Source organism: Scyliorhinus torazame, chromosome 18 (assembly GCF_047496885.1).
Source record: "Scyliorhinus torazame isolate Kashiwa2021f chromosome 18, sScyTor2.1, whole genome shotgun sequence".
NCBI lineage: Eukaryota > Metazoa > Chordata > Chondrichthyes > Carcharhiniformes > Scyliorhinidae > Scyliorhinus > Scyliorhinus torazame.
In genome coordinates, this window is record NC_092724.1 from 76,706,894 (window position 1) to 76,734,124 (window position 27,231).

At 44.8% G+C, this 27,231-nt stretch overlaps 1 protein-coding gene across 1 annotated transcript in view; it reads right to left on the bottom strand.

The window, feature by feature from the left end:
- myo15b (myosin XVB) overlaps positions 1–27,231 on the bottom strand; it is a 462,078-nt gene that overhangs the window by 59,517 nt on the left and 375,330 nt on the right. Inside the window, exons 19-20 of the mRNA XM_072481964.1 lie at positions 17,110–17,228; positions 10,530–10,618 (exon numbers count right to left, since the gene is read on the bottom strand). Of these exons, the coding sequence (XP_072338065.1) occupies positions 10,530–10,618; positions 17,110–17,228 (208 nt within the window). The remainder of the gene's footprint in view (positions 1–10,529; positions 10,619–17,109; positions 17,229–27,231) is intronic.

A 27,231-nucleotide genomic window follows, 5' to 3' on the forward strand; every position in this document is an offset into this window, starting at 1 on the left:
ACGTCTAATGGCATCATAATTGCCCTTCCCCCAGCTATAACTCTTGCCCTGCGGTGTATACTTATCCCTTTCCATCATTAACGTAAACGTCACCGAATTGTGGTCACTGTCCCCAAAGTGCTCTCCTACCTCCAAATCCAACACCTGGCCTGGTTCATTACCCAAAACCAAATCCAACGTGGCCTCGCCTCTTGTTGGCCTGTCAACATATTGTTTCAGGAAACCCTCCTGCACACACTGTACAAAAAACGACCCATCTATTGTACTCGAACTATATCTTTTCCAGTCAATATTTGGAAAGTTAAAGTCTCCCATAATAACTACCCTGTTACTTTCGCTCATATCCAGAATCATCTTCGCCATCCTTTCCTCTACATCCCTAGAACTATTAGGAGGCCTATAAAAAACTCCCAACAGGGTGACCTCTCCTTTCCTGTTTCTAACTTCAGCCCATACTACCTCGGAAGAAGAGTCCCCATCTAGCATCCTCTCCGCCACCGTAATACTGCTCTTGACTAGCAGCGCCACACCTCCCCCTCTTTTGCCTCCTTCTCTGAGCTTATTAAAACACCTAAACCCCGGAACCTGCAACATCCATTCCTGTCCCTGCTCTATCCATGTCTCCGAAATGGCCACAACATCGAAGTCCCAGGTACCAACCCACGCTGCCAGTTCCCCTACCTTGTTTCGTATACTCCTGGCATTGAAGTAGACACACTTCAAACCACCTACCTGAACAGAGGCCCCCTCCTGCGACGTCAAATCTGTGCTCCTGACCTCTATACTCTCATTCTCCCTTACCCTAAAACTACAATCCAGGTTCCCATGCCCCTGCTGCATTAGTTTAAACCCCCCCAAAGAGCACTAACAAATCTCCCCCCCAGGATATTTGTGCCCCTCAGGTTCAGATGTAGACCATCCTGTCTGTAGAGGTCCCACCTTCCCCAGAAAGAGCCCCAGTTATCCAAAAATCTGAATCCCTCCCGCCTGCACCATCCCTGTAGCCACGTGTTTAGCTTCCTTCTCAAATGAAATGAAAAAGGCTTCTACCTCCTTCTCGTCAAACCTTGGCAATGCTTGGACATATTTAAATAGATCCCCACCACGTCTTTGACTATGACGATCTGTCTCATTATCCTCCTCCATCTCCTCCAACTGTACGTGTCCCTTTGCGTCTGCCAATTTTAACCGATTTTCATGTTTCAGAGCCATTTTCCGAAGTTCAAACTCTCTCTCTTTTTCCCTTTCCTCTCCAACTCTTTCTTTGTTTCTTTCTTCTCTCACCTTTTCTTTTTCCTCTCTATCTTTATCTCTTTCTTTTTCTTTCATTGCATATTCAAGCCGCTTTAATTCTTTTTCATGTTCAAGTTGCTTTAATTCTTTTTCATGTTCTAATTATTAATCTGCAACTGGAGCTTTGCCATATCTAATGAGTCAGAATGTATCACAGGCAAACGTAAATGCCCAGATACAGCGTTAAGTACCTCATCTTTTCATATTTTGCTAGGCAGTGTTAACTGCAATGCTTTTGCCAAACCTAACAGTCTGTCTTTAGTCTCTGTCCGTAAGGTATCACGTGTCACCGTGTCCACCCCCAAAAACTTCTGAGCCTCTGAAAGAGCCATTGTTCACAAAACTTAAACTAAAATACCACACCGGAAAGGCAATAATCCTTCACTGTCTTTAAGTTCACAAAAGCCAATCTAATAGATAGACTTTTATCCCCCTCGAGCCCCAATTGTTATGGCAAGGCATTTTCAGAACCCCAAAATTATCATGGAGTTCAACCAACCTCCCCCTTTAATGGATTGTTGCTTTTCCAGCACACGGCTTGTTCCCTTGGTGTGGGATTACAATTATGGACACGTGGTTTTTAACACATAACAATGTTTATTCCATGAACTCAAATTAACCTATTAAATAAACATTGGATCTTTTAACACCCCTTGCTTCAAAGATAACCCCAAACATAATACAACACTAAATAATCCCTCAAAATGTTTCTCCAAACATCCAACAGGCTTCAAACCTTCAACACAGTAACACACCAGGTCACAGTTAATATATATATATTCTGTTTTATGGCAGAGATATATCAGCTTGGTTGACTTCAGCTCCAGCACCTTGCGTTTCTTCCTGCAGCTCTCTGGAAACACACAAACTGCTTTTTCAAACTGGCTTTCTCCCTTCAAACAACTCACAGCAAACCAGAACTTCTCAAGCTGCTGTCTCAAACTGGCTATCTCCTTTTAAGCAGCTCACAGCAAAACAGCCAAGCACTTTTAAACTGCTCTCAGCAAAACCAGCCAGGCACCTTTTAGCTGCTCTCAGCAAAACTGAAACCAAAAGCAGAAGTGAGCTCAGCTCCCCCCCCGCCCCCCTGTGACATCACTTCAGTAATATGATCAACTCCATTCCTTAAAGGTACATTGATTAAACATCCATTTCTTAAAGGTACTCTCACATGACACTTCGGGTTCCCTTCGGCGTCACCAATGGGGTCTCGGTCTTCCAACGGGTGATGGATCGAATGGTTGACTGGTGCGGGCTGCGGGTCACTTTCCCGTACCTGGACAACGTCACCTTCTGCGGCCACGACCAGCAGGACCACGACGCCAATCTTTCCAAATTTCTCCACACCGCCACACTCCTCAACCTAACTTACAACAAGGAGAAAAGTGTGTGTTCAGCACGAACCGATTAGCCATCATCGGCTATGTGGTTCAGAACGGAGTTCTAGGGCCCGACCCTGATCGCATGCGCCCCTTCATGGAACTCCCCCTCCCCCACTGCCCCAAGGCCGTCAAACGATGCCTGGGGTTCTTTTCGTATTACGCCCAGTGGGTCCCAAACTATGCGGACAAGGCCCGCCCACTCATTCAATCCACCGTTTTCCCATTGACGGCCGAGGCTCACCAGGCCTTCAACCGTATCAAGGCCGACATCACCAAGGCCGCGATGCATGCGGTCAATGAGACGCTCCCCTTCCAAGTCGAGAGCGATGCATCAGACGTCGCTCTGGCCGCCACCCTCAACCAGGCAGGCAGGCCCGTGGCTTTCTTTTCCCGCACCCTCCATGCCTCCAAAATTCGGCACTCCTCCATCGAAAAGGAGGCCCAAGCGATCGTAGAAGCTTTGCGACATTGGAGGCATTACCTGGCCGGCAGGAGATTGACCAACAGTCGGTTGCCTTCATGTTTAACAACACACAGCGGGGTAAGATCAAAAATGATAAAATCTTGAGGTGGAGGATCGAGCTCTCCACCTACAATTACGAGATTTTGTAAGCTCAACGAGCCCCCCGATGCCCTGTCCCGAGGTACATGTGCCAGCGCACAAGTGGACCGACTCCGGACCCTGCACGACGATCTCTGTCACCCAGGAGTCACCCGCTTTTACCACTTCATTAAGGCTTCACAATCTGCCCTACTCCATCGAGGAAGTCAGGGCCATCACCAGAGACTGCCAGGTCTGCGCGGAGTGTAAACCGCACTTCTACCGGCCAGACCTTGCGCGCCTGCTGAAGGTCTCCCACCCCTTTGAACGCTTCAGCGTGGACTTCAAAGGGCCCCTCCCATCCATCGACCGCAACACGTACTTTCTTAATGTGTTCGACGAGTATTCCCGATTCCCCTTCGCCGTCCCATATGACGTCTGCCACCGTCATCAAAGCCCTCAACACCATCTTCGCTATGTTCGGTTTCCCCGCCTACATCCACAGCGACCTGGGATCCTCATTTATGAGCGAGGAGCTGCGCCAGTACCTGCTCAACAGGGGCATTGCCTCGAGCAGGATGACCAGCTGCAACCCCAGGGGAAATGGGCAGGTGGAGCGGGAGAATGGGACTGTCTGGAGGGCTGTCCAGATAGCCCTACGGTCCAGAAATCTCCCGGCCACCCGCTGGCAGGAGGTCCTCCCCGACACGCTTCACTCCCTTCGGTCGCTCCTGTGCACCGCGACCAATGAAACCCCCCCATGAACGTCTCTTTGCCTTCCCCAGGAAGTCCATTTTGTCCTTCTTCCCTACCTTCTTCTGGTCCACCACCACCTTTTTTGTCACCCCGCTCCTAGTTAAAGCCATATACTGATGGGGAACTATTATTAACTCCTTCCCACACCGGGAAACGTCGAAAACGTGCCCTTGGGGGCCCTGAAAAGAGCCCAAAAGTCTTGAGAGGGAATCCTTTTGGCAGTGTTCGCTTCACCAATCTGCCCCAAAATGTCCGTGGAAACTCCTGAAAAAGGTCTAAGTGTCCGTTCCAGACCGGTGCTGCCAAATGCGTGACTTACTCCTCCATGGCCGCCACCGGAAGCCTCGTCCCCGCTTCTTCAGTGGCCCTGGTGAGATCTTTTCACAGCTGTTCCCTCTGCTGTTAGAATTCACTTTTGATAAAGGTCCTCAGGACTGTTTGCAGCTTTAAGCTTTCCCTTCCCCCGCTTGCATGCTGCAAACTGCTGCAAATGCTGTTTATCCCGTTGCAGCCAAATCTTCCACTGCTTCTGCCAGGCCTGGCAGCCAAAAGACACAACACTCCTGGGGGACACCATCAGGGGAGTGCTGCAGTCCTCTTGCCACACCGGGAAATGTCAAACAAATGCCGTGGGGGCCCTGCAAAAGAGCCCAAAGGTCCGTTCCAAGCGGGAGCTACCGAATATGCGACCTAGCTCTGCATAGCCGCAACCGGAAGTCACACGCAAACATTTATAATAACATCGTCCATTTTAGTTCTTCTTCCTCCACCAAACCTGCTTCTTTTCATCACATTTGTGACAAAGCATCAGTTATCAAATTTTCTCATCCTGCCATGTGTATTATTTTTAAATGAAATGGCTGTAACAATAAACTCCATCAAAACAGTCTTGCATTGTTATTCTGGAATCGCTCCAAAAACATCAATGGATTATGATCAGTATATATAATTGTGTCAGATGCATTGCTGGTCACATAAATGTGAAAATGTTGCAAAGTCAGCACCAAGCTCCAAGTCTCCTTCTCAATTGTTGAATACTTCCTCTGGTGCTTATTTAATTTCTTCGAAAAATAACCAATAGGCCGCTCTAGCCCTTCGTTGTCGTCTTCTAGAAGCACCGCACCTACGCCAACATCACTCGCATCAACAGCCACTTTGAATGGTTTTGTATAATTTGGGATAGCTAACACAGGAGCAGTGGTAACACAGCCTTCAGGCTGTCAAATGCTTGTTGACATGCCGCTGTCCACTTAAATTTGCTACGCTTCTTTAGCAAGTCCTACAGTGGAGCAACCAGACTGCTAATGTTCGGCACAAATTTCCGGTAAAACCCACTCTTGTCAAGAAATCACATTGTTTCCCTTCATGTCGAGGGTATTGGAAACTCCCCAATAACTTTCGTTTTCACATCCCGTGGAACCATTCGACCCTGTCCGATTGTATGGCCAAGGAAAGTGACTTGGGCTTTTCCAAATTCAATTTTGGCTAGGTTTACCACCAAACCTGCCTCCTGAAGTCGATCGAATAAATCCATCAGATGCTTAAAATGTTCTTTCCACGTCTGACTGAAAATTACCAGATCGTCAATGTCCCACACAATTGGGTAGTCCTGAAACAACTTTGTTAGTTAACCCTTGAAATGTGGCTTCGGTGTTTTTCATGCCAAATGGTATAACTTTGAATAGGTATATACCACCTGGAGTCACAAAAGCTGAAATATCCTTCGTCCTTTCGGATAAAGTTACCTGCCAGCAACCTTTAAGTAAATCCAGTTTGGAAGTAAAAGCTGATTGTCCCACCTTCTAAATGCAATCCTCCAAACGTGGGATAGGTTAAGAGTCCGTTCTTGTAACTGCATTAACCTTTCTCTCGTCCACACATAACCATTGGGAAAGGTCTGGTTTCGGTACCATCACTATGGGTGAGATCCATTGGCTGCAACCCACTTCAATTAGGCCACTTTTAAGCATACTTTTAATTTCCTTGTTAACCCTTTAAAATTGGCACAGGTTAAGTTTATATGAATGTTGTTTAATTGGAACAGCATTTCCCAAATCTACATCATGTATAGCCGTTTTAGTGCTTCCCAATTTATCTCCACAAACTTGCCCATGTGATAGCAATAACTCTTTCAGGTCAGTTCGTTTTTCCTCTGGAAGGTAACTCAACAATTTATCCCAATTTTTAAGAACAACCTCGTTTTCCAATTTAATTTGAGGGATGTTTAATTCAAAATCATCTGGATTTGGTTCTTCACTTTGAGTTAAAATCATTAAAACCTCCTCCTTTTGCTCTCCTTCCCTTTCAAAGTACCTTTTAAGCATATTCACATGACACACCTCGGTGAGTTTTCCTTCTATCTGGCGTTCTAACCACATAATTCACCTCACTTAATTTCCTTTCAATCTGATAAGATCCACAAAACCTTGCTTTTAATAGGTTCACCTACCACTGGTAACAATACTAAAACTTTATCTCCACTGGCAAAACTACAAACTTTTGCTTTCTTATCCACTACCCATTTCATCACATTTTGTGCAACCTTTAAATGTTGTCTAGCCAATTCTCCTGCTCCATTTAATCGTTCCCTAAAATTTGACACGTAATGCAATAATGTAAGGTCCGACTGCTAACTCACCAATTTTTCCTCAATCAATTTAAGTGGTCCTCTTACCTCATGACCAAAAATTAGTTCAAGGGCTGAATTTGGTTGACTCATTAGATGCATCCCGAATTGCAAACAGTAAGAATGGAATTCCTTTATCCCAAACCTCTGGATAATCGTGACAATAAACCCTCAACATTGTCTTTGATGTCTGGTGCCACTTTTCTAACGCTCCCTGCGATTCTGGATCGTACGCAGTTGATGAAAATTGTTTTACTCCTAAGCTATCCATTACTTCTTTGAATAACCTTGAGGTAAAATTTGATCCTTGATCAGATTGTATTTCTGTGGGAAGTCCATATCTAGTAAAGAATTTAAGTAACTCCTCTACAATCTTTTTAGCTGTAATATTACGTACTGGAATGGCCTTTGGAAACCTAGTAGACACATCCATTATAGTCAAAAGATATTGATTCCCACTTTTTGTTTAGGAATCGGTCCTACGCAATCAATTATGACCCTTGTAAAAGGTTCCTCAAATGCTGGAATGGGTATTAAGAGCACTGGTTTTTTCATAGCTTGAGATTTCCCTATCACTTGACATGTGTGATATGATCGACAAAATTTAACTACATCTTTATGTAGTCCAGGCCAAGAAAAATGTTTTTGGATTTTAGCTTGAGTTTTCCTTACTCCCAAATGACCTCCCACTGGTACCTCATGTGCTACTCACAACACCTCCTTTCTATACCTTACCGGCAATACTACTTGATGAACTTCTGTCCACTTTTCATCCACCTAGAGCAGTGGATGTTGCACTTTCCCAGGGCCAGATGGGATCTACCCCAGAATACTGAAGGAGGCTGGAGAGGAAATTGCTGAGGCCTTGACAGAAATCTTTGGATCCTCGCTGTCTTCAGGGGATGTCCCGGAGGACTGGAGAATAGCCAATGTTGTTCCTCTGTTTAAGAAGGGTGGCAGGGATAATCCCGGGAACTACAGGCCGGTGAGCCTTACTTCAGTGGTAGGGAAATTACTGGAGAGAATTCTTCGAGACAGGATCTACTCCCATTTGGAAGCAAATGGACGTATTAGTGAGAGGCAGCACGGTTTTGTGAAGGGGAGGTCGTGTCTCACTAACTTGATAGAGTTTTTCGAGGAGGTCACTAAGATGATTGATGCAGGTAGGGCAGTAGATGTTGTCTATATGGACTTCAGTAAGGCCTTTGACAAGGTCCCTCATGGCAGACTGGTACAAAAGGTGAAGTCACACGGGCTCAGAGGTGAGCTGGCAAGATGGATACAGAACTGGCTAGATCATAGAAGGCAGAGTAGCAGCAATGGAAGGGTGCTTTTCTGATAGGAGGGCTGTGACTAGTGGTGTTCCCACAGGGATCAGTGCTGGACATTGGCTGTTGGTAGTATATATAAATGATTTGGAGAAAAATGTAACTGGTCTGATTAGTAAGTCTGTGGGCGACACAAAGGTTGGTGGAATTGCGGATAGCGATGAGGACTGTCAGAGGATACAGCAGGATTTAGATTGTTTGGAGACTTGGGCGGAGAGATGGAAGATGGAGTTTAATCCAGACAAATGTGAGTTAATGCATTTTGGAAGGTTTAATACAGGTAGGGAATCTACAGTGAATGGTAGAACCCTAAAGAGTATTGACAGTCAGAGAGATCTTGGTGTACAGGTCCACAGGTCACTGATCAAGAAGGCATACGGCATGCTTGCCTTCATTGGCCGGGGCATTGAATATAAAAATTGGCAAGTCATGTTGCAGTTGTATAGAACCTTAGTTAGGCCACACTGGAGTATAGTGTTCAATTTGGTCGCCACACTACCAGAAGGATATGGAGGCATTAGAGGGGGTGCAGAAGAGATTTATCAGAATGTTGCCTGGTATGGAGGGCATTAGCTATGATGTTCTCACTGGAATGACAAAGGTTGAGGGACGACCTGATATAGGTCTAGAAAATAATGAGGGGCATAGACAGAGTGGATAGTCATAGATGTTTTCCCAGGGTAGGGGGGTCAATTACTAGGGGGCATAGGTTTAAGGTGAGAGGGGCAAGGTTTAGAGTAGATGTACGAGGCAAGTTTTTTGCACAGAGGGTAATGGATGCCTGGAACTCGCTGCCGGAAGAGGTGGTGGTAGCGGCGACAATCGTGATGTTTAAGGGGCATCTTGACCAATACACGAATAGGATCGGAATGGAGGGATTTGGACCCCGGAACTGTAGAAGATTTTAGTTTAAACGGGCAGCATGGTCAGTGCAGGCTTCGAGGGCCGAATGGACTGTTCCTGTGCTGTACTTTTCTTTGTTCTTTGTTGTTTGCTTGCATCTGTAAAGGTCTCAATTTTCTCATCAAAACATCATTTTTATGGTAATAACATTCTGGTATACACTCAGATTCCTCTTTCGTGTATGGTTTCCGATACATCCGTTTTATTTCTATATCTTTCTGTTGTAACTCTGCCAATTTTCCTGAACTAAAAATATCCGCCTCATCTGTCCCAGATACCTCCTCTGATAGTGATGCAAACACTTCACTAGCCCTACCCTTCAGCTTTGTTTGAATCAGTAATACCCACATGTCCTGTGGCCGTTTCATTTGTTTAGCTACCTTCTCAAATGAAATGAAAAACATTTCTACCTCCTTCTCATCGAACCTTGGCAATGCTTGGACATATTTAAATAGATCCCCACCAAGCCTTCGACTATGACGCTCTTTCTCTTTATCCTCATCACTATCCTCCAACTGTACGTTTCCCTTTACATCAGCCAATTTTAACTGACTGTCATGGTTCATGGCCATTTTCTGAAGTTGAAACTCTCTCTCTTTTTCCCTTTCCTCTCTTTTTCTTCTTGTTCTGCTAGGGCTATTCTTTCTTTGTTTCTTTCTTCTCTCTCTTTTTCTTTTTCCCTGACCTGTACCTCCCTTTTTCTCTCATTTTGTATTCAAGCTACTTTAATTCTTTTTCATGTTTAAGTTGCTTGATTTGTAACTGAACTTTTGCCCTTTCTACTGAGTCAGACTATATCTCAGGCAATTTTAAATGCTCAGCTAGCGCTGTAAGTACCTTTCTTGTCGTGTGCTGTCAGGTAATGCTAACTGCAATATTTTTGCCAAACCTTAAAGCCTTTTTTTAGTCTCTGTTCGTAAGGTACTGCGTATGGCCTTCTCCACCCCCAAAAACATCCGAGCCTCTGAAAGAGCCATTGTCCACAACACACTCCCTACTTAATCTGGAATTCCACACCTGAAAAGCAAATACAAATATGCTCACCCCTCGCTGTCTTTAAGTTAACTAAGCTAACCCAATCACGAAAGATAGACTTTTATCCCGGACAAGCCCCAAATTTAATATGGGCCAGGGTTTGGAGAACACCAAAGTATATCATGGAGTTCACCTGACACAACTTTAAATAGAGTTTGGTTATGGGGAGCACAAGGGCCCACTTTACAGGTGTGATGCAACAGAGAGCTGAAGTATGTTTAAAACAACACAATGTTTATTATATGAATCCAGTTAACATTTTATAAACACACAGTAAACAGTTTATCAACTACCAATCCTGACCACCTCCCAAAAGATATAGTACTCAATAGATGACCCTTGATAACTTTCCAAACAACATCCACAAGTTAAACCATTTTTAAATAAAGACAGCAGGTTTAAATTCTCTACAGAAACAGGTATTACTTTGAAATCATCAATGATCTAGAGACATTCCTTAGCTTGTAGAGGGAGAGATCATTATATAGATGCTTGCTTTGCCAGCAGCTCTCCACCTCTGAAAACGAAACCAAAAGCATACTGCAACTACCAGCTCAAAACAAAAGTGAAAGACAGACAGCCCAGCTCCACCCACACACTGACATCACTGCAGCTATTTGATAAACACCCATTTCTTAAAGGTACATCAAATTAACAATACTCACCCCTCCCCCATGTGAAAACACCGGGTCAAACAGGTTGTCCACATAATTTTCAAAGCTGCACCGTGAAGATTCTGGTTTTGTTGGAGAGCCTGTGAAGGAAAGACTGCCAGGATTGAAAGGAGGGCCCAAAACTCATTGTTAGTAATTTCCATTGTCTCACTGGCAGCCTGAGGCATCTCTGATTGATGGATAAGCTGCAAGAACAAGAATCCTGTCCACCAGTGTGACCTTCTCCTCCACCGTGGGGCCCCTTCCTCCACCGTGGGGCTTTGTCCTCCACCGTGGGGCCCTGCCCTGCACCGTGGGGCCCTGCACTCTACCATCATGCCCTGTGCCACAGGGCTCTGCCGTTCTCCACACAGCCCTGCCCGTGCACACACATCCTCGCCCTCCAGTACTTTCTCCAGTGTGCTGGTTAAAGATACTGGTCTGGTTCAGACAAGCAACACAAGTCAGAGAGATAGAATTTAAAAGCCAGGTTTGGTTTGCTTTTGAAATCAGAGGCTAAAGGTAGAAGAAGTTCTGAAGGAGCAGGCACAGGGTAGGATGGAAAAGCAAAACGTATTTGTTATATGGGAGCTCGTGGACTCGAGTGAACCAAGGTGCGTGTGGTAAATTCAATGAATTTTGGATCAATGTTAATGAGCAGGAGCCTGAGCCTCAGACAGTGCAATTCATCAGGGAGTGGGAACGTTACCTGGATACTTTGTTCCAGAAGGCAGTCAAAGCGTTTAGGTTTGGTGCTTCCGGTTCAGTCCATGGTCAGGGGCTGGAGAGAGTTGAGTGAGGCAGGTATGGAAATCGAGAAATTAAAAGTGAAGGAGCCTCAGACTTTGCAACTGTCCAACAAGTTTGAGGTTTTTTCAGTCTGTATGGATGAGAACAGGGGCTGCAGAAAGAATGAGCAAACTGACCATAACACAGGAAGACATTCAATCAGGGGGATTAATAAGAATGTAGTGGTGGTAGGGGACAGTCATAGTCTTCTGCCCTGGGCTGGAGAGAAAGCTGCAATAGGAGGAGGGGGGGTGTTCCAGTGATTGTGGTCCATGTAGGTATCAATGACAATAGTAGAACTAGAAAGGAGGTTATGCTTAATGAGTGTGGGAAGAACAAAGAACAATAGTCAGGGGGATAGATAGGAGATTCTGTGAGAACGAGAGAGACTCGCAGTTGGTGTGTTGCCACCCAGGTGCCAGGGTGCGTGATGTCTCGGATCGTGTTTTCGGAATCCTTAAGGGGAGGGGGAGCAGCCTCAAGTCGTAGTCCACATAGGTACCAACGACATAGGTAGGAAAAGGGATCGGGATGTAAGGCAGGAATTCATGGAGTTAGGGTGGAAACTTAGATCTAGGACAAACAGAGTTATTATCTTTGGGTTGTTACCCATGCCACGTGATAGCGAGACGAGGAATAGGGAGAGAGAGAGGAGTTGAACACGTGGCTACAGGGATGGTGCAGGAGGGAGGGTTTCAGATTTCTGGATAATTGGGGGTCATTCTGGGGTCGGTGGGGCCTCTACAAACGGGATGGTCTACACCTAGACCAGAAGTGTACCAATATCCTGGGGGGGAAATTTGCTAATGCTCTTCAGGAGGGTTTAAACTAGTTCAGCAGGAGCTTGGGAACCTGAATTGTAGCTACAGTATACAGGAGGTTGAGAGTAGTGAGGTCATGAGTAAGGTTTCAAAGTTGCAGGAGTGTACCGGCAGGCAGGAAGGTGGTTTAAAGTGTGTCTTCTTCAATGCCACGAGCATCCGGAATCAGGTGGGTGAACTTGCGGCATGGGTTGGTACCTGGGACTTCGATGTTGTGGCCATTTCGGAGACATGGATAGAGCAGGGACAGGAATGGTTGTTGCAGGTGCCGGGGTTTAGATATTTCAGTAAGCTCAGGGTAGGATCAAGGTTAACACTAAAGCTTTCTATAGATAAGTCAGGATTAAACGAATGACTAGGGTAAGAGTAGGGCCAGTCAAGGACAGTAGTGGGAAGTTGTGCTTGGAGTCCGAGGAGATAGGAGAGGTGCTAAATGAATATTTTTCGTCTGTTTTCACACAGGAAAAAGACAATGTTGTCGAGCAGAATACTGAGATTCAGGCTACTAGACTGGAAGGGCTCGAGGTTCATAAGGAGGAGGTGTTAGCAATTCTGGAAAGTGTGAAAATAGTTAAGTCCCCTGGGCCGGATGGGATTTATCCTGGGATTCTCTGGGAAGCTAGGGAGGAAATTGCTGAGCCTTTGGCTTTGATCTTTAAGTCATCTCTGTCTACAGGAATAGTGCCAGAAGACTGGAGGATAGCAAATGTTGTCCCCTTGTTCAAGAAGGGGAGTAGAGACAACCCCGGTAACTATAGACCAGTGAGCCTTACTTCTGTTGTGGGCAAAATCTTGGAAAGGTTTATAAGAGATAGGACGTATAATCATCTGGAAAGGAATAATTTGATTAGAGATAGTCAACACGGTTTTGTGAAGGATAGGTCGTGCCTCACAAACCTGATTGAGTTCTTTGAGAAGGTGACCAAACAGATGGATGAGGGTAAAGCAGCTGATGTGGTGCATATGGATTTCAGTAAAGCGTTTGATAAGGTTCCCCATAGTAGGCTACTGCAGAAAATACGGAGGCATGGGATTCAGGGTCATTTAGCAGTTTGGATCAGAAATTGGCTCGCTGGAAGAAGACAAAGGGTGGTGGCTGATGAGAAATGTTCAGACTGGAGTCCAGTTACTAGTGGTGTACCACAAGGATCTGTTTTTGGGCCACTGTTGTTTGTCATTTTTATGTCATTTGACCTGGAGAAGGATGGGTGAGTAAATTTGCAGATGACACTAAAGTCGGTGGAGTTGTGGACAGTGCAGAAGGATGTTACAAGTTACAGAGGGACATAGACAAGCTGCAGCGCTGGGCTGAGAGGTGGCAAATGGAGTTTAATGCAGAAAAGTGTGAGGTGATTCATTTTGGAAGGAATAACAGGAAGACCGAGTACTGGGCTAATGGTACGATTCTTGGCAGTGTGGATGAGCAGAGAGATCTCGGTGTCCATGTACATAGATCCCTGAAAGTTGCCACTCAGGTTGAGAGGATTGTTAAGAAGGCGTACGGTGTGTTAGCTTTTATTGGTAGAGGGATTGAGTTTCGGAGCCATGAGGTCATGTTGCAGCTGTACAAAACTCTGGTGCGGCCGCATTTGGAGTATTGCGTGCAATTCTCGTCGCCGCATTATAGGAAGGATGTGGACGCATTGGAAAGGGTGCAGAGGAGATTTACCAAAATGTTGCCTGGTATGGAGGGAAGATCTTATGAGGAAAGGCTGAGGGACTTGAGGCTGTTTTCGTTCGAGAGAAGAAGGTTAAGAGGTGACGTAATTGAGGCATACAAGATGATCAGAGGATTGGAAAGGGTGGACAGTGAGAGCCTTTTTCCTCGGATGGTGATGTCTAGCACGAGGGGACATAGCTTTAAATTGAGGGGAGATAGATATAAGACAGATGTCAGAGGTAGGTTCTTTACTCAGAGAGTAGTAAGGGCGTGGAATGCCCTGCCTGCAACAGTAGTGGACTCGCCAACACTAAGGGCATTCAAATGGTCATTGGACAGACATATGGACGATAAGGGAATAGTGTCGATGGGCTTTAGAGTGGTTTCACAGGTCGGCGCAACATCGAGGGCCGAAGGGCCTGTACTGCACTGTAATGTTCTATGTTCTAATTTAGCACAGGAACAGGCCCTTCAGCCCTACAAGCCTGTACTGGCCATGATACCACCCTTGACCAAAACCCTCAGCACTTCCTTGTGCCGTATCCCTCTGTCCTCATCCTTTTTTAAAATAACTTTAGAGTACCCAATTATTTTTTCCAATTAAGGGGCAATCTTTGGATTGTGGGGTGAAACCCACGCAGACATGGGGAGAATGTGCAAACTCCACAGTGACCCAGGGCCGGGATTTGAACCCGGGTCCTCAGTGCCGTAGGCAACAATGCTAACCGCTGTGCCACCGTGCTGCCCCTCTATACCCATCCTATCCATGTATTTGTCGAGATGCCTTTTGAATGTTGTTAATGTACGTGCTTCCACAACCTCCCCCGGCAATGCGTTCCAGGAACTCACCACCCTCTGTGTAAAAAACCTGCCTCGCACATCTCCTCTAAACCTTGCCCCATGGAACTTAAACCTATGCCCCCTCCAGCCTGGGAAAGAATGCCTGCCCATCCACTCTATCCAGGCCCCACATAATCTTGTAGACCTCTATCAGGTCACCCCCTCAACCTCTGTCGTTCTAATGAAACACATGTTGACAGCTTGAACTTCCAGCAATTTCCAACATAATAAAGATACAATCTAAGGGAAGAAATCCAATTCATGGCGGTTGCCATGAGGTCCGGTGCCTCAGCAATTTCTGGACCAATAACATCCGTGACTCATTACACTGGCTAAATCAGTGTCCCATTAATGGGTGACTGCTCGGCACACAAGTTCTGTTCTTGGTTGATGTGTAATTGTGGAGGTGAGAATTATTACCCTCTTTGCACCCCTGCTATTCCTGACACCTCTTTCCAATAGGCTGGCCTGGCAAAAAAATCCACAACAGCCTTCCCCGCAAAGACCTCTAGTTAAAATAGTAATTAGATCCCAATGATGTAATCAGAGCCAGATCTACATATTTAAATGAGAATTCCTTTGCTTGAGGCAGATGGTCCTCATGCCTGTTAAGGAGCCTAGAATGGGGCCTCACAGGTAAGTTCCAACAGTCATTTAAACTGCACCCAGGAGAAATTGGGTTAAAAGTGAGTCACCATCATAAACATCCAAAATTCCTCATCTGTAGATCATAGGCAGATGGGCAGGAGAAGCTCTGAGTGATGGTGAAGTTGACAGTGAGACGACAAGTAAAAGCTGGTAAAGCTAGGTTCATCATAGATAAGAACAGCTTTTAAATAGCTTACCCTTAAACTCAGTTGCTATACCATCAAAATGTCACTGATTATACATAGTTCCACCAACCTTTTAGGTTTTGACATTCTTCGCTTGCCTCAGAGAAAGAGGCCCAGAGCACCCTAGACAGCTCCAGATTCACAGTTCCTCCCAAAAGCTGCAGCTTAAACATTTAATGTTGACTAAACACTGATAGCGATCCAAAATCCACACCACGTTCCACGTGTATGCTGAAGAGACTCAGGCTGTAACCCATCATGACCTCTCTTGACACAACTACGGTCTATGATTTTAAGTTGCTTCTCTGACATCTAATACTGGATGAGCAGAAATTCTTCTTCATCTAAAGAGTGGGAAGACATTGGATATTGCCTTTTGTTTCTCTCACAATTTTTGTTCCCTGATCATCAGTTCCATTTCTAGCAGTTGCCTGAAGTTGAGTGGACCATTCACAACCGTGGTGCTGTGTCTGATCCTGAAACGAGCTGGCAATCATCACCAAGATTGCCCACTGACATTTCTCCAACATTGCCCAACTGTGACCCTGTCTCATCTCATCTCCTGCTGAAACCCATATCAATGCCTTTGTTACTTCCAGACCTGGCTATTCCAATGCGCTCCTGGTCAGCCTCCAATCTTACCCCCCTGTATCAACATGCAGAACTCGGCTGCCTGTATCCTAACTTGCACCAAGTCCTATTCCCCACAGACTCCTCTGCTCACTGACCTGGTAAAGCAATGCTCTGAGTTTAGAATTCTCACCCTGGTTTTCAAATCCCTCCAATGCAATGACCATCCCTCCCAATCTCTGTAATCTCCTCCAGGTCGATAAGCCTTAGAAATATCTGCACTTCCTAGTTTTAAGGATTCTACAATTGGCAGCCATGCTTCCAATTGCATTGGCCCTCAGCTCTGGGACTCAACTTTTGGTCACATCTGTCCTGACGTCTCCTCCTGTCGCTCAGTGTTAAAATTAGTTTTATTGATAATGGCATTCTTAAGCATCTTGGGACATTTTACTATATTAACAGCTGCTATATAAAGACAAGTTGTTGTTGATTAAACACAATAAGGTAAATTTTATCAATGCATCTTCCTGTCACAGGACTTTGCATCTAGGAATGTATGCAAAGAATTTTCACCCCCTGCTCCAATTTTCCATCTGTAATTGAATAAAATTAATGGATGGTAAATTATGGACTGTCTGGCCCAAATTCCTGATACTAAACTCCTGAGGGAGGAGCGGCATGTAACATCACCTCCATTTTAGGTGCTATAGAATCCGTGAAAGAAGCATGTATTGACCAGGCAAGTAAAAAACAAAGATTATATTTATTTACGATATTACACTCTCCACTCCCTGAAGGATCTCCCTCCATGACCTGCTCCCAGGTCAGGGGTTTTATACTAGATGTCTGATTGCCCCAGTTAAGGAGGAAACCCCGGCCCCGCATTACTGGGTGCTCATATTCCGAGGTCACCTCCAGTCTCATGGCCTCCTTTGGGTTATAACAGGTACACACATACAATGCTCCTCTGACAACTGGAGGTTACTGACTGGACTCAGGGAGAGATTGAATATGGTTACAACTCAATGCTTTGTGTGTGAGCTGTCACTCTGAAGGATCTGTGTCTCTGGTTTACTTGCCTCTGTTCAAATGCAGATCAGCCTGAAACATGTCCCGGGATACGAATCCTGGAGGAAGAGGAGGTGCCTGGATGTTGGGCGCTGGAGGAATCGATCCTCCACACTCCTCTGGTAGTGATCTAGAAGAAACACAGTCGACATTGGTCAACACAACAAAGACAGTGCTCAATATAACAAAGACAGTGCTCAGCACAACAAAGACAGTGCTCAACACAACAAAGACAGTGCTCAACACAACAGACAAAGACAGTGCTCAACACAACAGACAAAGACAGTGCTCAACACAACAGACAAACATAGTGCTCAACACAACAGACAAAGACAGTGCTCAACACAACAATGACAGTGCTCAATATAACAGACGAAGACAGTGCTCAACACAACAAAGACAGTGCTCAATGCAACAAAGACAGTGCTCAACAGAACAATGACAGTGCTCAATGCAACAAAGACAGTGCTCAATGCAACAAAGACAGTGCTCAATGCAACAAAGACAGTGCTCAATGCAACAAAGACAGTGCTCAATGCAACAAAGACAGTGCTTAACACAACAGACAAAGGCAGTGCTCAGCACAACAAAGACAGTGCTTAACACAACAGACATAGTGCTCAACACAACAGACAAAGGCAGTGCTCAGCACAACAGACGAAGACAGTGCTCAGCACAGCAAAGACAGTGCTCAACACAACAGACAAACATAGTGCTCAACACAACAGACAAACATAGTGCTCAACACAACAGACAAACATAGTGCTCAACACAACAAAAACAGTACTCAATATAACAGACGAAGACAGTGCTCAACACAACAGACAAACATAGTGCTCAACACAACAAAAACAGTGCTCAATATAACAGACGAAGACAGTGCTCAACACAACAGACGAAGACAGTGCTCAACACAACAGACAAACATAGTGCTCAACACAACAGACAAACATAGTGCTCAACACAACAGACAAACATAGTGCTCAACACAACAGACAAACATAGTGCTCAACACAACAGACAAACATAGTGCTCAACACAACAGACAAACATAGTGCTCAACACAACAAAGACAGTACTCAACACAGCAAAGGCAGTGCTCAACACAACAAAGACAGTGTTCAACACAACAAACACAGGGCCGAATTCTCCGCATCGGGGATGCTCTGTTTTGCCGGCAGTCCAGGGTTTTACCGACGGTGTGGGGCTGCCCCACAATGAGAAACCCCATTGAACAGCTGGCAAAACGGAGCATCCTAATGGCGTGCTTAACACAACAGGGGCAGCACGGTAGCCTTGTGGATAGCACAATTGCTTCACAGCTCCAGGGTCCCAGGTTCGATTCTGGCTTGGGTCACTGTCTGTGCGGAGTCTGCACATCCTCCCCGTGTGTGCATGGGTTTCCTCCAGGTGCTCCGGTTTCCTCCCACAGTCCAAAGATGTGCGGGTTAGGTGGATTGGCCATGATAAATTGCCCTTACTGTCCAAAATTGCCCTTAGTGTTGGGTGGGGTTACTGGGTTATGGGGATAGGGTGGCGGTGTTGACCTTGGGTAGGGTGCTCTTTCCAAGAGCCGGTGCAGACTCGATGGGCCGAATGGCCTCCTTCTGCTCTGTAAATTCTATGAAAGTCTATGAACAAAGGCAGTGCTCAACATAACAAACACAGGGCTAAATTCTCCGCCGTCGGGATGCTCCATTTTGCCGGCAGCCCGGGGTTTTCCCGACGGCGTGGGGCTGCCCCACAATGGGAAACCCCATTGAACAGCCGGTGAAACGGAGAATTCTGACGGCGTGCTGAAGCAGAAATCTGACTGGCAGGACGGAGAAAACCACCCACAGTGCTCAGCAAAGGCAGTGCTCAACACAGCAAAGGCAGTGCTCAACACAGCAAAGGCAGTGCTCAACACAGCAAAGGCAGTGCTCAACACAGCAGACAAAGGCAGTGCTCAACACAACAGACAAAGGCAGTGCTCAACACAACAGACAAAGGCAGTGCTCAACACAGCAAAGGCAGTGCTCAACACAGCAAAGGCAGTGCTCAACACAGCAAAGGCAGTGCTCAACACAACAGACAAAGACAGTGCTCAACACAGCAAAGACAGTGCTCAACACAGCAAAGGCAGTGCTCAACACAGCAGACAAAGGCAGTGCTCAACACAGCAGACAAAGGCAGTGCTCAACACAACAGACAAAGGCAGTGCTCAACACAACAGACAAAGGCAGTGCTCAACACAGCAAAGGCAGTGCTCAACACAGCAAAGGCAGTGCTCAACACAGCAAAGGCAGTGCTCAACACAGCAAAGGCAGTGCTCAACACAGCAAAGGCAGTGCTCAACACAGCAAAGGCAGTGCTCAACACAGCAAAGGCAGTGCTCAACACAGCAAAGACAGTGCTCAACACAGCAAAGACAGTGCTCAACACAGCAAAGGCAGTGCTCAACACAACAGACAAAGACAGTGCTCAACACAGCAAAGACAGTGCTCAACACAGCAAAGGCAGTGCTCAACACAGCAAAGGCAGTGCTCAACACAACAGACAAAGACAGTGCTCAACACAACAGACAAAGGCAGTGCTCAACACAACAGACAAAGACAGTGCTCAACACAGCAAAGGCAGTGCTCAACACAGCAAAGGCAGTGCTCAACACAACACAACAAAGACAGTGCTCAACACAACACAACAAAGACAGTGCTCAACACAGCAAAGGCTGTGCTCAACACAGCAAAGGCAGTACTCAACACAGCAAAGGCAGTACTCAACACAGCAGACAAAGACAGTGCTCAACACAGCAGACAAAGACAGTGCTCAACACAGCAAAGGCTGTGCTCAACACAGCAAAGGCAGTGCTCAACACAGCAGACAAAGACAGTGCTCAACACAGCAGACAAAGACAGTGCTCAACACAGCAAAGGCAGTACTCAACACAGCAAAGGCAGTGCTCAACACAGCAGACAAAGACAGTGCTCAACACAGCAGACAAAGACAGTGCTCAACACAGCAAAGGCTGTGCTCAACACAGCAAAGGCAGTACTCAACACAGCAAAGGCAGTGCTCAACACAGCAGACAAAGACAGTGCTCAACACAGCAAAGGCAGTACTCAACACAGCAAAGGCAGTACTCAACACAGCAAAGGCAGTACTCAACACAGCAAAGGCAGTACTCAACACAGCAAAGGCAGTACTCAACACAGCAAAGGCAGTACTCAACACAGCAAAGGCAGTACTCAACACAGCAAAGGCAGTACTCAACACAGCAAAGGCAGTACTCAACACAGCAAAGGCAGTACTCAACACAGCAAAGGCAGTACTCAACACAGTAGACAAAGACAGTGCTCAACACAACAATGACTGTGCTCAACACAAACGACAAAGACAGTGCTCAACACTGGGTGGTGGGTACCGGAGCAATAGGTCAGAAGGTGAAAAAATTGAGGGAGAACTAGGAAATAGGGCCAGTATGGCTCTGAGGAAGAGCAGACAGGGAGATGTTGCTGAAAACAGCAGGACTGGTGGCCTGAAGTGCATATGTTTTAATGCAAGAAGTATAACAGGTAAGGCAGATGAACTTAGAGCTTGGATTTGTACTTGGAACTATGATGCTGCTGCCATTACAGAGACCTGGTTGAGGGAAGGACAGGATTGGCAGCTCAACGTTCCAGGATTTAGATGTTTCAGGCGGGATAGAGGAGGATGTAAAAGGGGTGGAGGAGTTGCGTTACTGGTTAGGGAGAATATCACAACTGTACTGCGGGAGGACACCTTGAGGCTATATGGGTAGAGATCAGGAATAAGAAGGGTGCAGTCACAATTTGGGGTTTACTGCAGGCCACCCACCGGGAGATAGAGGAGCAGATAGGTAGACAGAATTTGGAAAGGAGTAAAAGCAACAGGGTTGTTGTGATGGGAGACTTTAACTTCCCCAATATTGGCTGGGACTCACTTAGACCTAGGGGCTTGGATGGGGCAGAGTTTGTAAGGAGCATCCGGGAGGGCTTCTTAAAACAATATGTAGATAGTCCAACTAGGGAAGGGCTGTACTGGACCTGGTATTGGGGAATGAGCCCGGCCAGGTGGCAGAAGTTTCAGTAGAGGAGCATTTCGGGAACAGTGACCACAATTCAGTAAGTTTTAAAGTGCTGGTGGACAAGGATAAGAATGGTCCTAGGGTGAATGTGCTAAATTGGGGAAGGCTATTTATAACAATATTAGGCGGGAACTGAAGAACCTCGATTGGGGGCAGATGTTTGAGGATAAATCATCATCTGACATGTGGGAGGCTTTCAAATATCAGTTGAAAGGAATTCAGGACTGGCATGTCCCTGTGAGGAAGAAGGATAAATACGGCAAATTTCAGGAACCTTGGATAACGATAGATATAGTAGGCCTCGTCAAAAAGAAAAAGGAGGCATTTGTCAGGGCTAGAAGGCTGGGAACAGCCGAAGCTGTGTGGAATATAAGGAAAGTAGGAAGGAACTTAAGCAAGTAGTCAGGAGGGCAAAAAGGGGTCACGAAAAGTCATTGGCAAATAGGATTAAGGAAAGTCCCAAGGCTTTTTACACGTACATAAAAAGCAAGAGGATAGCCAGGGAAAGAGTTGGCCCACTGAAGGACAGGGGAGGGAATCTCTGTGTGGAGCCACAGGAAATGGGTGAGGCACTGAATGAATTGTCATGCAAGAGTGCCTTTAAGAAATGGATGTGTAAGCAATGTACCTTTAAGAAAACTGTGATATCAGAGAGTGGGTGGGGCTGGGCTTTAGCTCAGCCATTTTGCAGGTTTTTAGTTTCAGTTTAAAAGCAGTGTCTGTGTGTTTCCAGAGAGCTGCAAGTTTTGCAGTTTGGTTTTGCTGAGAGCAGCTAAAAAGTGCCTGGCTGGTTTTGCTGAGAGCACTTTAAAAGTAGAAAGCCAGTTTGCGACAGTCTCTGCCATTCGACAGAAAATGTATATATCCTTTAACCTGATCTGATACTGTTTAGAGGTGTTAAGTCTCTTGGAAGTTTGAAGGAACATTTTAAGGAATTATTTACGGTTGCAATATTTTCTGAGTTATCTTTGAAGTAAGGGGTGTTAAGAGATCCAATGTTTATTTAAGATGTTAAGTTGAGTTCATGGAATAAACAGTGTTTTGTGTTTAAAAACCCACATGTCCATAATTGTAATCCCACACCTAGGGAAAAAGCCGTGTGCTCGGAAAAGCAACAAATCCATTAAAGGGAGAGGTTGGTTGAACTCCATGATACATTTTGGGGTTCTGAAAATCCTCGACCATAACAATTGGGGGCTCGTCCGGGATAAAAGGCTATCTATTGGATTGGCTTTTGTGAACTTAAAGACAGTGAAGGATTGTTGCTTTTCAGGTATGGTATTTTAGTTTAAGTGGGGAGAGTGTTGTGAACAATGGCTCTTTCAGAGGCTCAGAAGTTTTTGGGGGTGGAGAATGTCACATGTAGTACTTTACGGACAGAAAAGAAACGCAGATGTTAGATTTGGCAAAAACATTGCAGTTAACCTTAACTGATAAAATGCAAAAAAATGAGGTGGTTAAGCATTTAAAGTTGCCTGAGATAGAGTTTGATTAATTGGAAATGGCAAAAATTCAGTTGCAAATTAAACAAATGGAACATCAGCAAGAATTAAAGCGGCTGGAATACTAGAGTGAGAGAGAGGAAAAAGAAAGAGAGGAAGAGAGAGAGGAAAAAAAAAGAGAAAGAGGGAAAGAGGAAAAAGAAAAGGAGAGAGAAGAAAGGAGAAAAGAAAGAATAGCCCTAGCAGAACAAAAAGATAAAGAGAGGGAGTTTGAACTTCAGAAAATGGCCATGAAATATGACAATCAGTTAAAATTGGCAGACGTAAAGGGAAACGTACAGTTGGATGATAGTGATGAGGATAGTGAGAAAGAGCGTCATAGTCGAAGGCTTGGTGGGAATCTATTTAAATATGTCCAAGCATTGCCAAGGTTTGACGAGACGAAGTGGAAGCCTTTTTCATTTCATTTCAGAAGGTAGCTAAACAAATGAAATGGCCGCAGGACATGTGGGTGTTACTGATTCAAACAAAGCTGGTAGGTAGAGCTAGTGAAGTGTTTGCATGACTACCGGAGGAGGTATCTGGAACGTATGAGGAGGTGAAGAAATCCATCTTAAGTGCATATGAGCTAGTGCCTTAAGCTTACAGACAAAGGTTTAGAAATTTAAGGAAATAATTTGGTCAAACATACATGGAGTTTGAAAGGCTCAAACAGAGTAATTTTGATAGGTGGATAAGGGCTTTGAAAATGGACCAAACGTATGAAGCTCTCAGAGAAATTATACTTTTGGAGGAGTTTAAAAATTCAATTCCTGATGTAGTGAGAAATCATGTGGAAGAACAGAGGGTTAAAACTGCGAGATTAGCAGCGGAAATGGCAGATGATTATGAATTAGTTCATAAATCAAAGCTTGGTTTCCGACATCAGTTTCAGCCGGTGAGGGATAGAAACTGGGGACATGAGAAATACTCAAGTGGTAAAGGTAAAGGTGATCTGATGGGAGACAATAAAGAGAGTGTACCTCAGATTAAAAAAGAAATCCAGGAGGGTGGAAAAGAAATAAAAAGTTTCAACTGTAACAAACTAAGCCATGTAAAGTTAGTGTTGGTGGTGGAAGAAAAGCACTGGGAAGGCTGATGTGGTAAAACAAGATAAGACAGTGGGGTTTGTAAAAGTGGTAAATGAAAGCCCAAGTGAAGCGAAGGAGGTGCAAAAGATTGTACAGCCTGATCAAGAGATGATTGATGAGAAGGTGCCAGATCTCTTTGAAGAATTTGCTTGTGTGGGTAAAGTTTACTCATGTGTATGAGGAGGAGCAGGTAAAGAAGTCACAATTTTAAGAGATACGGGAGCTAAGCAATCTTTAATGGTAAGAGATGAGGAATTATGTAGTTTGGGAAGAATATTGCCAGAAAGGGTGGTAATATGGGGAATTCAGGGTGAGAAGAGTAGTGTTCCATTATATAAGGTAAGGTTGGAAAGTCCAGTGAAGAGTGGTGAAGTGGTAGTAGGAGTAATAGATAAACTATCTTGTCCAGGAATACAGTTTATCTTGGGTAATGATATAGCTGGACCACAAGTGGGAGTAATGCCTACTGTGGTTGATAAGCCAGTGGAAAATCAGACAATTGAAGTGTTGAAGGACGAGTATCCTGGGATTTTTCCGGATTGTGTAGCAACAAGGTCGCATAGTCACAGGTTAAGACAAGAGGAGAAATCAGAGTGTGAAAATAAAGTTGAAGTTCAATTATCAGAAACGATTTTTGATCAGACGGTTGAAAAAGAAGAACAGGAACAGGTGGAGGATGAGGCAGATATTTTTAGTTCAGGAAAATTGGCGGAGTTACAACAGAAAGATATAGAAATAAAACGGATGTATCTGAAAGCATACACGGAAGAGGAATCTGAGTGTATACCGGAGTGTTATTACAGTAAAAATGGTGTTTTGATGAGAAAATGGAGACCTTTACATATGCAGGAGGATGAAAAGTGGCAGAAGTTCATCAAGTAGTATTGCCAGTAGGGTATAGAAAGGAGGTGTTGCGAGTAGCACATGAGGTGGGAGTAAGGAAAACACAAAATAATTTTTATTGGCCCAGCCAACATAAAGATGTAGTTGAAATTTTGTCGATCATGTCACACATGTCAAGTGATAGGGAAACCTCAAGCAGTGATAAAACCAGCGCCCTTAATACCCATTCCAGCATTTTAGGAACCTTTTACAAGGATCTTAATTGATTGCGTCGGACCACTTCCTCAAATGAAAAGTGGGAATCAATATCTTTTGACTATAATGGATGTGTCTACTAGATACTAGATCAATATAGATAGTTTTTTGAAGAATAAAGGGATTAAGGGTTATGGTGTTCGGGCCGGAAAGTGGAGCTGAGTCCACAAAAGATCAGCCATGATCTCATTGAATGGCGGAGCAGGCTCGAGGGGCCAGATGGCCTACTCCTGCTCCTAGTTCTTATGTTCTTATTTCCAGAGGCCATTCCAGTATGTAATATTACAGCTAAAAAGATTTTGGAGGAGTTACTTAAATTCTTTACTAGATATGGACTTCCCACAGACATACAATCGAATCAAGGATCAAATTTTACCTCAAAGTTATTCAAATAAGTAATGGATAGTTTAGGAATAAAACAATTTAAATCAACTGCGTACCATCCAGAATCGCAGGGAGCGTTAGAAAGGTGGCATCAGGCATTAAAGACAATGTTGAGGGCGTATTGTCAAGATTATCCAGAGGATTGCAATAAAGGGATTCCATTCGTACTGTTTGCAATTAGGGATGCACCTAATGAGTCAACCAAATTTGAACTAATTTCTGGTCATGAGGTAAGAGGACCACTTAAATTGATTGAGGAAAAATTGGTGAGTGAGAAATCAGAACTTCCATTATTGGGTTATGTGTCAAATTTTAGGGAACGATTAAATAGAGCAGGTGAATTGGCTAGACAACATTTAAAAGTTGGAAGGAATAACAGGAATGCGGAATATTTGGCTAATGGTAAAGTTCTTGGAAGTGTGGATGAGCAGAGGGATCTAGGTGTCCATGTACATAGATCCCTGAAAGTTGCCACCCAGGTTGATAGGGTTGTGAAGAAGGCCTATGGAATGTTGGCCTTTATTGGTAGAGCAATTGAGTGCCGGAGTCATGAGGTCATGTTGCAGCTGTACAAAACTCTGGTACGGCCGCATTTGGAGTATTGCGTACAGTTCTGGTCACCGCATCATAGGAAGGACGTGGAGGCTTTGGAGCGGGTGCAGAGGAGATTTACCAGGATGTTGCCTGGTATGGAGGGAAAATCTTATGAGGAAAGGCTGATGGACTTGAGGTTGTTTTCGTTGGAGAGAAGAAGGTTAAGAGGAGACTTAATAGAGGCATACAAAATGATCAGGGGGTTAGATAGGGTGGACAGTGAGAGCCTTCTCCCGCGGATGGAAATGGCTGGCACGAGGGGACATAGCCTTAAACTGAGGGGTAATAGATATAGGACAGAGGTCAGAGGTAGGTTCTTTACGCAAAGAGTGGTGAGGCCGTGGAATGCCCTACCTGCAACAGTAGTGAACTCACCAACATTGAGGGCATTTAAAAGTTTATTGGATAAGCATATGGATGATAATGGCATAGTGTAGGTTAGATGGCTTTTGTTTCGGTGCAACATCGTGGGCCGAAGGGCCTGTACTGCGCTGTATCGTTCTATGTTCTATGTTCTATGTTCTATGTTCTATGTTCTATGTTCTATGTTCGTAGTTTTGCCAGTGGAGATAAAGTTTCAGTCTTGTTACCAGTGGTAGGTGAACCTTTAAAAGCAAGGTTTTTTGGACCTTATCAGATTGAAAGGAAATTAAGTGTGGTGAATTATGTGGTAAAAACGCCAGATAGAAGGAAAACTCACCGCGTGTGTCATGTGAATATGCTTAAAGGGTACTTTGAAAGGGAAGGAGAACAAAAGGAGAAGGTTTTAATAATTCTAACTCAAAGTGACAAACCAAATCCAGATGACATGGAATTTGACATCCCTCAAATTAAATTGGAAAATGAGGATGTTCTTAAAAATTGGGATAAATTGTTGAATTACCTTCCAGAGGAAAAACGAACTGACCTGAAAGAGTTATTGATATCACATGGTCAAGTTTGTGGAGATAGGTTGGGAAGCACTAAAATGGCTATACATGGTGTAGATGTTGGAAATGCTGTTCCAATTAAACAACATCCATATAGACTTAACCCATTAAAATTAGCACAGGTTAACAAAGAAATTGAGAGTATGCTTAAAAATGGCATAATTGAAGTGGTTTGCAACCAATGGAGCTCACCCATAGTGATGGTACCTAAACCAGACGGTACCCAACGGTTGTGTGTGGACTATAGAAATGTTAATACAGTTACAAGAACGGACTCTTATCCTATCCCACGTTTGGAGGATTGCATTGAGAAAGTGGGACAATTAGTTTCCAAACTGGATTTACTTAAAGGTTACTGGCAGGTACCTTTATCCGAAAGGGTGAAGGAGATTTCAGCTTTTGTGCCTCCAGATGGTATATACCAATTCAAAGTTATGCCATTTGGCATGAAAAACGCCCCAGCCACATT